Source organism: Mytilus galloprovincialis, unplaced genomic scaffold (assembly GCF_965363235.1).
Source record: "Mytilus galloprovincialis unplaced genomic scaffold, xbMytGall1.hap1.1 HAP1_SCAFFOLD_345, whole genome shotgun sequence".
NCBI lineage: Eukaryota > Metazoa > Mollusca > Bivalvia > Mytilida > Mytilidae > Mytilus > Mytilus galloprovincialis.
The window spans coordinates 1-13,098 of NW_027468249.1; the positions used below are offsets into that span (position 1 = coordinate 1).

The following is a 13,098-nucleotide window of genomic DNA, read 5'->3' on the forward strand; positions in this document are numbered from 1 at the left end:
ATGACAGATGTAAAACAAAAAAGTAACAGAGAGATTTATGTCTGAAATAATAAAAATAAAAAAAATAAATCCCCGACTAGCACATACAAAATGTGGCGGGATTAACCATAGTTGCTGTCGTCAAACCCTCTTCTAAACCACGGATAGATGTGTAACAGTGTAATATATATAAGGACCGATAAAAAGCACATAACGACCCTTACACAAACCTTGACACGCAATATACAGATCTGGGAATACTCGCAGTTAACTGAAGCTAGTTCAAAACCAATAAATAAAAAAAGTAATGTTGCTGAAAGGGAAGTTTTCTTTTCGTGGACAACAGTTAGCATGTTACATGTCTTTTCTACCGCCTGTCCAACTTACCTTCAGATATTAGTGATTGGGCGTAGGATGCTTCTTCTTCTGTAATAGATTAAAAAAGCCTCGTTTATATCCTTTGAACATCTAATTGGTTGGATTAAATTGAAGACTTGTATCACAAAGGTATTCTTAATTTGTTTTCGTCTTTCAAATGACTGAAACATTTGCAACAGGTGGTAAATATTCCTTGGGAGACGAGGATATAGATATTTAGTCACTAAAGGTTCACAAACCAGCAGGAAAGCCCTTGCAAAAATGTGACGCATTTTAGACTATTTGGAATATACAAGTACGCAGTCACGTCTTTTAAGAATGGGGACGTTAAATCCAAAGCCTCATGTACATATAATGTCAAACACTCTGTACTTAAAGAATCATTGTAACAATTCGTTTCGGCCCGTAGGTGGCCTGTTACATAACAACTTTATTTATCCAATATACCCTCGTTTTCAAGTAGAAGTCTAAATTTCTCCGACCGTTATCCCGAACGGCCCCATTCAGGACGTACATTTTGAATTTAATGTTAATTTGTTCTTGTCGTACTACATATGCTTAAATTAATTGCCACTGGGCGTTAAGCAATCAATGAATCAATTGTTTAAGAGAGAGCCATATCTCTTGCACGTAAAAGACACCTTTGTAGATTTCGTGAAACAGTAAGGTAATGCTGCGCAAGGCAGCTCTCGCACCCGCAAAGTAAAAAGGGATTAGTAAAAGTTGCAAAACTTGTTTCCTAATCCACTATAAATAAATATGTTTAAACTAATCAGTCTTCTTAAAAGTGAATGACATATGTGCCACTTGTCGTAAAGCATTCAATCAATTTATGTCTTATGAACTGCTCAATAAAATGATAAATGGTTTGAAGTGTCAAATTTTTATTGGAATGATATATTCTTCCTGATATGATTTTTTTTCCCGCTAGTAGGTCTATCAGGATAATAAAACTACTGAAATATCTTTCTTAGGGGCTGATTTTGTTGCAAGGTAGTTTCGCCTGATGTATGAAAATACACCCAAATCGGAACAAAATACGGAGGTTGAATACGCTTCCCGACTTTTGACTCTTACGACATCGCTTTACGAAAGACGTAGTTACCTATTACATAGCTAAGGTTTCCGCTGGCGATTGCTATTCTCGCATTTAAAATAAATAATAATTATTTAAGTTCATCCATCTTGTTCATTTACTTTGTTTTGGGTTTCTCGGACTTTACCGGATCAGACAGCTCGTTCAGATTTTGACAGAAAATCAAAAGTCAGCTGATTGCATTTTATAGCTGTATGCAACAGAAGACTTATTAATTCATTAATAAAATTAATAAATGATAGGGTTAAATAGCGTCCGTCACATGTCACATACATAATTTATTAACCAATTTGCGACGCACGTGTTTTAAATCAAACTTTTGATGTCTCCTCTCTTCTAAAAATTACGATGGTCCGGAAAGGGAAACTTTTGTTAAAATGAAAAATGTTCAAATCAAGATAAATCTCCGACTTGTCTTTTAGATTTGGTGTAGAATATGATATTTGATATGAGAGAGTCGTTTTGGCAACATACTTGTTTCAATCATAGTTTTACGTCTCAGCTTGTAACTGTCAAATGCATATTTGAAGAGCTTATTAAAGTAAAGTTTCATAGTTAATGTTTTACAGACAATGATTATCTAGTTTTGTCTTCTGTAGCAATATGTGACATTTAATCAAATTAGTAGACATCCGTATCAATGTCGGACCAAGACAACTCGGATCAGTTTAAATGAAAACTCGGTTGCATTACAGTTAGGACCAAGTAACCAGAGTAGGTTAATAGCGTAGAACTGGTTGTTTGAATTAAAAAGAAAAATATAGAACCTGGTGAGTTGTTCGCCTTTACGATATTTGAAACAGTCATATAGATACATTCTTTGAAGGGGTTTAAAAACTGATTCGACTTAAATTCTCATATTTGTTTTATAACACTAAAACTAAAAGTCTAAAATAATTAATTAGAAATACATGCACACGATATTGTTTATAATCATTTCGTGTGTATTATTGATAGTTATTTTTTTCCACAAAAAAATAATTCTTCAGTTTTATAATGGATAAAGGATTCCAGCCAAAATGTTACAAAACTGAGGAAAGCATGCAAAACAAAGAAAATCAAGGTAGGGTGACCAGGTAGGGGTTATACGGCTTAGATCAACACATGTAATGTACTATGTTCCTGTACAGTCTTATGAGTTCGCAGTTAGCTGTTTGAGTGAAGGACAGCTACATTGCCTCGCAGAAAGAATACAGGATTAATATGAAAACACCAAAGCAAAAACACTAAACATTAATATTTATCTGTTTTAGAAAAAAATACATTTTTACAGACTATGGAATAAACTAAGCCAAAAAAGTTTAGCAACACTTTTATTTTTTCTGGAAAATAAATATTGATATAATCCTTAGTTTTACCTGTAAACTAAAACAGTCGTATTTTTTTTCGTGGTGATTGATTTGGCGCCATTTCAGATTTGCACGTGTAATTGATGTTTTACCTTCTGTTTCTGTACTTGTAAAACGATATTAAAAATTTCTTTTTCACTAACGTTCAGAAACACACCTGTGATAATAAAAACACATACACCTTTGAAAAAATGCTTGGGGTGACAACCAGGCAACCCCGAAAATGACCGTCAGAAAGCTCTTGGGCTCGATTTAATGTGCATAAGGCAACAGTTTAGAGACTAACAAACAAATATCGACAAACTACAATTGCACAGAATAAGTCGATATCTCATAGACCAACACAACTATCGTCCGGGGAAGAGCGCTACCTTCGCTTTACGTCAACACGTGACAAGTGTTTTTTTGTCCGACCACAAAAGTAGTGCATGACAAAAGACAGCTGCTGGTGTGCCTGCCAATCCTTCATTGGTTCACTAAGGGCATTGCTGATAAATTAATTTTGAATAACACTGCACTCATTTCCGCATTTTGACCTTCCACGTGCTCCATACAAAGAAAATCCTGATGAATGTGAGTGATAAACATTCATGTTGCTTCTGACATGTCATAATTCCATTTTGTTATTATTAACATTATATGTTGTTATGATTTTGTAAAGAAATAAAATTTCACATTTTTGTTGCTAAACTTTTTTGGCTTAGTATAAATAGCCTTAAATTAGTTACCAAGACAGATAGGTAGGAGTGTTGCAGTAATGTTATTGTTTGTTCCGCTTCCGTCTGAATGTTTAATAATGGCGTCCGAAATTTTTCTAAATTGCTCTTCCATGTTGTCGTTAGTTTTAAATAACTCGGCCTCGATATCGAATTCTAAGTAGACTGATTCTCCCGTAGTTGTTGGTGCATTCCATTGTTTGAAATCTGAAAGGTACAAGTAAGAAAAACATATTACCTCTAGCAGTAAATTTTATATTGTTGAAACCGTTAAAATACTGATTTCTGTTCAAATATGGAAAGGTTTAACAATGTTAAAGATAACATTTGATTTTTTAAAATTTTATTTTGTCCTGTGTCCTTAATGTTTCTAATTTGAAACTGACATCAATCATATAGACGAAACCTCTCGGCTTTGACATGTTTAAAATCTAAATGCCTATTGTTACTATAAAACTATAATGGATAGAAAAAAACTGAAAAAAAGAAAAAATGTTCCACAAGACAACAGATTTGTGCATCATAGACACCAAATTTTTAGTTAGTGAGAGGACACCATACATTTAGCAGAAAGTGAAGTTAACTTAGAAAGGATAATGCTACATGTGCTAGTTTTATTTCATTCTCCCTAAGGAGCTTTTGTATGAAGCCGAATGATTAAAGGAACAAATCGACAAGAACATGAAGAAGTAGAACTGCAGCATAATTATTAAACTATGGGAATGCTTGTTTTTTGTCCAACAAACGTTAAAAAGTAATTTGTAAATCATGACATCGAGCATCAGGAGAACGTCAGTTTCAGAATAAAATTGTTCGAATTAAAGTGGTCCTTACAAATTACAATTTATCAATTCCTCAAAATGTACAGACCTACGATAATTCAGGATTTCTTCTTGGGTAAATGCAATGTGGGTATTTAATTGAGTTTTAAAGTGAGTTGTCAATATCTAATTCAATTATCAAGCAGTTTATGTAATGTGATTAACATACCCACAAAACGATGTTTTGGAGTTCGTCCGTGGGGACAACATCATCTCTGTCATGGAGGTTAGAAATGTCTAGCAGCATTGGGGTATTTCAAGATCGATGTAGCATGTGTTTTCATAACATATTCATTTTTTAACTCATCTGGCCCGAAGGGCCAAGTGAGCTTTTCCCATTACTTTGCGTCCATCGTCTGTCGTCCGTCGTCGTTAACTTTTACAAAAATTTTCTCCTCTGAAACTACATGTCCAAATTAAACCAAACTTGACCACAATCATCATTGAAGTATCTAGTTTAAAAAATATGTCCGATGAATCGGCCAATTAACCAAGATGGCCGCCATGGCTAAAAATAGAACATAGGGGTAAAATGCAGTTTTTGGGTTATATCTCAAAAACCAAAGCATTTAGAGCAAATCTGACATGAGGTAAATAACGGCAACAGTAGTATACCGCTGTTTAAACTCACAAATCCATGGACAAAAACAAAATCGGGGTAACAAACTAAAACTAAGGGAAACGCATTAAATATAAGAGGAGAACAACGACACAACACTACAATGTAACACACACAGAAACGGACCAAGCATCAGACAAAATCCCACGAGAATAACAAATGTAACATCAAAACCAAATACATGAATTTGGGATAGACAAGTACCGTGACACGTCTTATCGCAATGTGAATTTACACTAAAAAATAAGAGGAAACAAATGACGCAACGTTAAATGTAACACACAGAAACGAACTATAATATAACAATGGCCATATTCTTGACTTGGTACAGGACATTTTTAAAGAAAAAAAATGGCGGGTTGAACCGGAACCTGGTTTTGTGGCATGCCAAACCTCCCCTTTTATAGCCATGTGAAATATAACATTAAAATGACAACTCAACACCACGGGACTACAATATAAATAAATTGGAGAATACAATTGACAAAGAAACACACGAATAACAGCCAATAAAGGGCAACAAGTTGAAAATTTTAATACACCAGAAGTGCATTTTATCCACACAAGATCTAGATACAAAAGTTTGAAAGCCAAAACAAGCACAAAGTTGAACAGCATCGAGGACCAAAAGATAAAAAAAGTTGTGACAAAAACGGTCAGGGTTTTCTGTTAGTTACCAGAACATCCTTATTATTTAGAATAATTTATACTTTAGCAAACAGTAGATTTATAAAATTAATAAACAAAAGCTGTAGATGATAGAACTGAACTATTAACTAATTACAGGAAACAAATGAAATACATTACATAACCAGACATTTGCAACACAAAATGTAGACACATCCGAATAAATTTAAACCTCAACGCTAAGTGACGTCATATTTGAAATTGTAAAAAATGACAAAAAAATGATGACGTCATTTGAATTTGTAAAACAGACCATCAAAAAAATAAAAAATGACGTCATTTAAATGAATAAGATAGAGAAAAATGATTATCAGGTCAAGATCTTTCTGCCCTGAAATTTTCAGATGATTCGGACAATCCGTTGTTAGTTTGCTGCCCCTGAATTGGTAATTGTAAGGAAATTTTACTGTTTTTGGTTATTATCTTAAATATTATTATAGATAGAGATAAACTGTAAACAGCAATAATGTTCAGCAAAGTAAGATTTACAAATAAGTCAACATGTCCGAAATGGTCAGTTGACCCCTTAAGGAGTTATTGCCCTTTATAGTGAATGTTTAACCATTTTTCGTAAAAAATGACAAAAAAATGATGACGTCATTTGAATTTGTAAAACAGACAATCAAAAAAATGAAAAATGACGTCATTTGAATAAATAAGATAGAAAAAAATGATTATCAGGTCAAGATCTTTCTGCCCTGAAATTTTCAGATGATTCGGACAATCCGTTGTTAGTTTGCTGCCCCTGAATTGGTAATTGTAAGGAAATTTTACTGTTTTTGGTTATTATCTTGAATATTATTATAGATAGAGATAAACTGTAAACAGCAATAATGTTCAGCAAAGTAAGATTTACAAATAAGTCAACATGTCCGAAATGGTCAGTTGACCCCTTAAGGAGTTATTGCCCTTTATAGTGAATGTTTAACCATTTTTCGTAAATCTTAGTTATCTTTAACGAAATCTTCTCCTCTGAAACTACTGGGCCAAATAAAACCAAACTTGGCTACAATCACCATTCAGGTATTTAGCTATAAAATGTGTCCGGTGATCCGGCCAACCAACCAAGATGGCCGCCATAGCTAAAAATAGAACATAGGGGTAAATGCAGTTTTTGGGTTATATCTCCAAAACCAAAGCATTTAGAGCAAATCTGACATGGGGTAAAATTGTTAATCAGATTAAGATATATCTGCCCTTCAATTTTCAGATGATTCGGACAACCCGTTGTTAGGTCGCTGTCCCTGAAATGGTAAGTTTAAGAAAATTTTGCTGTTTTTGATTATTTTCTTGAATATTACTATAGATAGAGATTAACTGTAAACCTAAATGACCCCTAAGGAGTTATTGCCCTTTATAGTCAATTTTTATCAATTTTCATAAAATTTGTAAATTTTTACTAACTTTTTCAACTGACACTGTAACTACTTGGCTAAGTTTATTATAGATAGAGATAATTGTAAGCAGCAAGAATGTTCAGTAAAGTGAGATCTACAAACACATAACCCTCACCAAAACCCATTTTCGTCATGAATCCATCTGTGTCCTTTGTTTTAATATTCACATAGGCCAAGGTGAGCGACACAGGCTCTTTAGAGCCTCTAGTTTTATTTAAACATTATGATTTTTTATCAACGACCTGAAGGTTGCACTTTGTTTCACAAAACACGCCCTTTTTGGGGGATATATAATATTCATAGATATTTTGTTTAGGTTACGTTCCTAGATAATATATCTGTTTTATCTCATAGTAACATAACTTGGGAATATTACCAGTATAAATTCACATGAATAGCGACGAAATTGAAGTCTGAGGGAGACCAAAAGTGAAGGTACTGAAGTTAAGTATAAGTTTAAACTCTTCGAATTTCGAGGTATATATATTTTGAAAATAAACCATTAATTACACACCTTGTACAGGTATCAATACCAAATCAATACTTTCAGTATCGAAGGTCGTAATACGTTCTAAAATCCTTCTAAAAAATAAAGCCAGGGTAGATTGTAATAGTTCGTCTGTTTCCAGCAATATTACTAATATCTCTACATGTAGAACTATACTCCCTTTGGTGGCAACAATGAATTCAATTCCACTCAAGTCTTTGTTTATCTCGTCTTTGAGGGAGTTCAGAATATCAATAGTTGCCTCGACATTCTCCTCGTTCTGGAAGATGATCTGTACACGGACTTTACGTCTTCCTTCTAAATATTATAAAGTTGTTCATTATATCCCCTTGATCATATGAAATACCACAAAACGATGTCCTCAACCATTTTTATGTTGATATGAATATATCATTATATAATCACAACATTTTACACATGAAGAAAGGCAAATGTGTTGTACTACTACAAGTCTTTTATTTTAGTATGTTTATCACTAAAAAATTCATTGGTTAGTTGATATGTATTTGTTGGACAATTACTAAAATTTTTCCCATCATGAAAGAAAGGCACCAATTACTTTTCTTTGTTTGTTTTTTTAAGAAAGAGGTGCAATGCATATACATTTGTAAATCAAACATTTTTGGTGTTCAAACAACAGCCATGATATTGCTTTTTTAGCAACAACTTAATATGCTGTAACAGATTTATCAAGAAACTAAGTGCAACGAATAGTCGTTAAATGCTTTTTAAATTTGAAACCGGAATCTGAAATTATCCCTTTTTTTCCTTTTACAGCAATGTGCTACCTGCTTATTCATAAATTTAAACATAAACTGCTCTTTCCTTTGAAAATTCAACACCCTCTGAGTAACAAACAGATATATGGTCATTTACTTTTTTTTACCAAACCACAGTAAAAACCTAACCAAAGCGTGGCGTCCGTTTGGCTGTGTGGAACTCAGCAGTGTGCACCCATGTTCGTTCATAATGGGAACTGTATAGCAAATGCATTGTCTAGAGAGTGCCATGATACGTTCACAACACTTGCAAGAATAATTGTACTGGTCCGTAGGTGAGCTGTTGCAAGGCACACAATCCCGTCCCTACCCAATACCCCTCGTTTTCCAGTGGCAGGTCAAATATCCATGATCTTCACCCCGGACGTCCTCTTTTACAGGACTTGCATATTGTACGTATTGTTGATTTGTTCTCGTCCTGAAATGTTTGCCACTTGACGTAAAGCAACAATCAACAAATCAATTATATTTTGGAAAGTGTAACTAACTATGTATTGATTCTATAGTATTTTCGTGTTTAAAAAAACCTTACCAAATATGCTATATACTAATTACCTTCTGATTTTTCGTTCTTTAAAAAAGTTCTCAAGTCCCTCAAACTATTCTCAAAACTGTCTCCCCAGAAAAATTTTAGTTGCCTTTCTTCAAATTGTACTGTAAAATTAAAAGATATTACAAATTAATATCAAAACTTAAATAATGCACATTATAAAAATAAAATGAAAAGTATAGTATGGTGTGTTGCAGGGCTTATAATGCCCAAACTTATATATTAGAAAATGACGCAATCCTTCATATGTTCCAGATCAGAAATAATTTAGTCCTACAAAAACGTCAACTCAAATCGACCTATCGATAACAATTGAAAATATAATGGAAGAACTATGTAGAGCAGAAAAAAAGGGATAAACTATAAGCAATTTTAAAGAAATTACCGGGAGAGATAAATCTGACATAAACACAATGATGTTTATGGTTAACAATAAAGAACACCTTTATACATTGTTGACATTAAAGATAACTGATGTTAATGGATTACATTACATATTACTGATGTTCGTGGTTAACATTAAAGAACACTGATGTTGATTGTTAACAGTAAAGAACACTTATGTTCATGGTCGACATTAAAGAATACTGATGTTCATGGTTAACATTAAAGAACACTGATGTTCATGGTTAACAATACAGAACACTGATGTCCATGGTTAACATCAGAGAACACTGATGTTCATGGTTAACATTACAGCACACTGATGTTCATGGTTAACAGAAAAAAAACCCACTGATGTTCATGGTTAACAGTAAAAAAACACTGACGTTCATGGTTAATAGTGAAGAACACTGATGTTCATGGTTAGCATTACAAAACACTGATGTTCATGGTTAACAGTAAAGAATAATAATGTCATGTTAAAAAAACTTCTAAAGATGTATATGACTTTACCAATTTAAGTAGACACATATTTTTTTCCTGTAAAGATATGTCAGGTATACTAGAAACCAAACCATAAGTTAACATCGGAGATCAACCAATAACAGTACAAATAAACATATCAGGTCAATTTTTTCCTCAATTACTTACATTCTTTTTGTACAATACCATTGATAATTAGCATGCATCTCTGTTATTGTGAATAAATAAATGAATAAATATTTACTTAGACACTTGATCCATATCGAAATGTGCCGTTTTTTGGATTAATGTGACAAGATGTTATATTCTATCAGTCCTTACCATGGCAATTGAAAATAAGTTTCTATTATTCATTACTAATCAATAATAACATGATTAATATAAAATTAAGAAGATGTGAACGACTGTCAATGAGATAACTCCCTACAGGAGACCAAATAACATAAAAAGTAACAACTAAAGGTCATCGTTCGTCCTTCAAAGATGAGCAACACATACCGCATAGTCAGCTATAAAAGGCTTAGACATGACAAATATAATACAATTCAAACGAGAAAAATAACCATCTAAAAGCTTGATTTATGTACAAAAATATTAACTAAAATTGTTTTCTTAATCAGCCAAATTAAGGCAACATTACTATTTCAGTGTTTTAACTATATAAATTGTTTGATAAAATTGAGAATGGAACTTGGGGAATATATCAAGGAGACAACAACCCGACCAAAGAGCAGATAACCGCCGAATGCCACCAATGGATCTTCAACGCAGTGCAAAAAATCCAGAACCCAGAGGCGGGCCTCCTAGCCTGCCCCTAAGACGATTATAATCAAGGCAACAAAAACAAACTGAAAGAGCCACAGCATATACTGCTTAACGATCGCAACCGGATGTATCTGCATGTTAAAAATCATCTTATATGCATCCCTCTAATTACGATTCCAGTCGGTTTCGTTTTAATTATTACGGTACGTTAATGAATCTCAATTCATAAAAAAACAAAATATCATAAATATTTTTTTTAGAGAAGATTACAGACGAAATCTCGAGTTGGTTGACCGTAATGGAATATATGTTTCACAGCTGACGACGGATATATTCAATTGTTGTAACCATAATCTCGTCACATTTTCCTCCAATATGACCCACCGAATTGGACTTCACCAAGTTTGTATTTTCTTACCCTTCTTGAGCGTTTGCGATCACCCCTAGTTTTTTGTTGGGTTTGTGTTACTCAATTTCTAATTTATTTTGTTGGTTCTGTGTTGTTTTTGAATTCTGGTCGTTTTTCTTGGCGTTTGCGTCATTTTTCTGTGCGATGTCCATGGCAGTGTCATTAGTATTTGATTTGTAAGTTTGAATATTTTTTTTGTAACTTTCGCCTCTATTTCGATTAAGGTGATATACGTCAGCTCAGAAATATATGCACAGATAATAAACATGCAAATAGCAGTCGAATAGATACAAACGATCTCACAATGACTCGACTAAATAAATTACGAAAATAACTCATGTGGCAACCACATATCATGATTTTTATATATGTTATCAGAAAATATAAACAATAATCAGGTAATATTATAACACCGATATGTTTTAAAATCATTGTCGTATATATCTTACATCGTATATTTTCCAGCTGCTTCAATGCGTTCTTGTATTTAGTCTTCATTTTCATATCCATACTGCATGTTTTGTGTCTAATAATCAATTGTTCGTAATTTCTCTTGTGAAAAAAGTTTAGATCCATTCGTAGTCCAATATGACGGAAATTGTCGAAGAATTCATCAAATTCATCCTTTTCAATGTTTGTGTTGCATCGGTGAGCTATTTGGTTTCTGTAACGACGTATGCGTTCTACATCATCTGCCAATTTTATTTCGACTTTGTCCGGGTTACTTCCCCATCCTTTTGTAGGAGAATTTATCAGCGAAAACTGTCTTAACAACTTATAGATCAAAGTAATGTCCATTGATTCATATGAATTTGACAATTTTAAATCATTCAAGCTAGTTTTCTGATCAGACGTGAAATCATTTAGATACGATAAGCACATTTGGTACAAGTTACTCGCAGTAATGTTTGAGCTGATTATATCTCTAAGGATGTTTGGGAAAGTGTCAGTGATAACTCGCGACACTCTTGAATAACGTTCTAGTTTTTCACTCTCCTCGTCGACGATGTGGATAGCTGCAAGAACAGAGGTTACACAATTATATTGTTGTGTTCACATCATCAGTTTATGGTTTATTATTTTCAGTGTTGGTTACAAGGTCAACATACAGATAGAGACAACGAGGCTAACGTTCACATTTTGATACAGGATGCCAAAAAAAAAAAAACGTTTTGTTCAAGTCTCTCAATATGCATCGTATCCTTTAGGTCATATAAAACTTTAAGTTAAACAAAATTAAAAAAAAAGTTGAATATTACTAAAATATTTGAATGACTAAGTTTGACTATAACACAAGTGTACGTGAGCTTTATTATAACTTGAATGAATCTTCCCGTATACTCATTCGTCGATATTTTCCCGTATGCACTGAACTTAACTACGAGACATTTCATTAGAACGTCGGCGACCGCATATCGGAAAGAATGTAAACAATTGTTCACTGGAAGATAAATAGTAACAACTAATTATTACAGAACAAATTCAGTACAACAAACCAGTTAGCATCTGTTATGTAAAAGTTAACGCATTGGAAATACAATAAATATCATGGCGCTATAAGCTCACTTTTTGGGTATGTGCTCCACATTTACGTATACGACTATAAACTATAAAGTTGATTAGCTTTGCGATCACTGAAATAATAATTGTCGAAAACACGATATTGATTTGTGATAAATATGAACAAATGTGCATACAGGACTTAGTTTATGATAGATGCAGCATTGGTTCGATAGTTTCGATAAAATTTATAGAAACTCATCTCGTTTTATATGACTTCAAAAGATGCTTTGGAGACTTCATATCTTTGGATGCTAAGATACTAGAAACAACAGACATATGGACGCAATTGTTATTTGGATTGTTCTTCGTTAGCTGTAGTTTAAATTAAACATATTTATATATTTAAAGTTTTGACTAAAGCGTTAAAGAGTTTCGTTATATTTTTATTTTCTATTGTTTAAGATATAATGACTAACAAATGCTGGAGTAAATACATCTAGCTTTATTCTACAATTAGGCTTACCATTGACTTCTTGCATTAGAGTCAGTTCTTGAAGCATATCAGTAATATTAATATCAGAGCTGTCAATCGTTTGGTACAATTGTATACACGTATCTGTACAAAGATATCCATCCACTCTCTTAAGCACCTCTTGTATTCTGTTTTTGAATTCT

The 13,098-nt window shown here is 33.1% G+C and overlaps 1 protein-coding gene across 1 annotated transcript; it reads right to left on the bottom strand.

Moving 5' to 3' along the window:
* Positions 1–40: 40 nt before the first annotated feature.
* Positions 41–11,931, bottom strand: LOC143061505 (uncharacterized). The gene is made up of 5 exons (XM_076233749.1): positions 11,370–11,931; positions 8,885–8,983; positions 7,557–7,847; positions 3,531–3,725; positions 41–405 (listed from the first exon to the last, which is right to left on the bottom strand). The coding sequence occupies exons 1-5, from the start codon at positions 11,800–11,802 to the stop codon at positions 347–349; spliced, it is 1,077 nt and encodes a 358-aa protein (XP_076089864.1). The 5' UTR covers positions 11,803–11,931; the 3' UTR covers positions 41–346.
* Between the last annotated feature and the right edge of the window lie 1,167 nt (positions 11,932–13,098).

Excerpts from the sequence above, each read along its gene's own strand:
- LOC143061505 (XM_076233749.1), bottom strand. The coding sequence starts at position 11,802 with ATGTGCTTATCGTATCTAAATGATTTCACGTCTGATCAGAAAACTAGC. Across the intron at positions 7,848-8,884 it reads AAAGAACGAAAAATCAGAAG|AAGGAAGACGTAAAGTCCGT; the intron begins GTAATTAGTATA and ends TATAATATTTAG. Across the intron at positions 3,726-7,556 it reads GGTATTGATACCTGTACAAG|ATTTCAAACAATGGAATGCA; the intron begins GTGTGTAATTAA and ends TGTACCTTTCAG.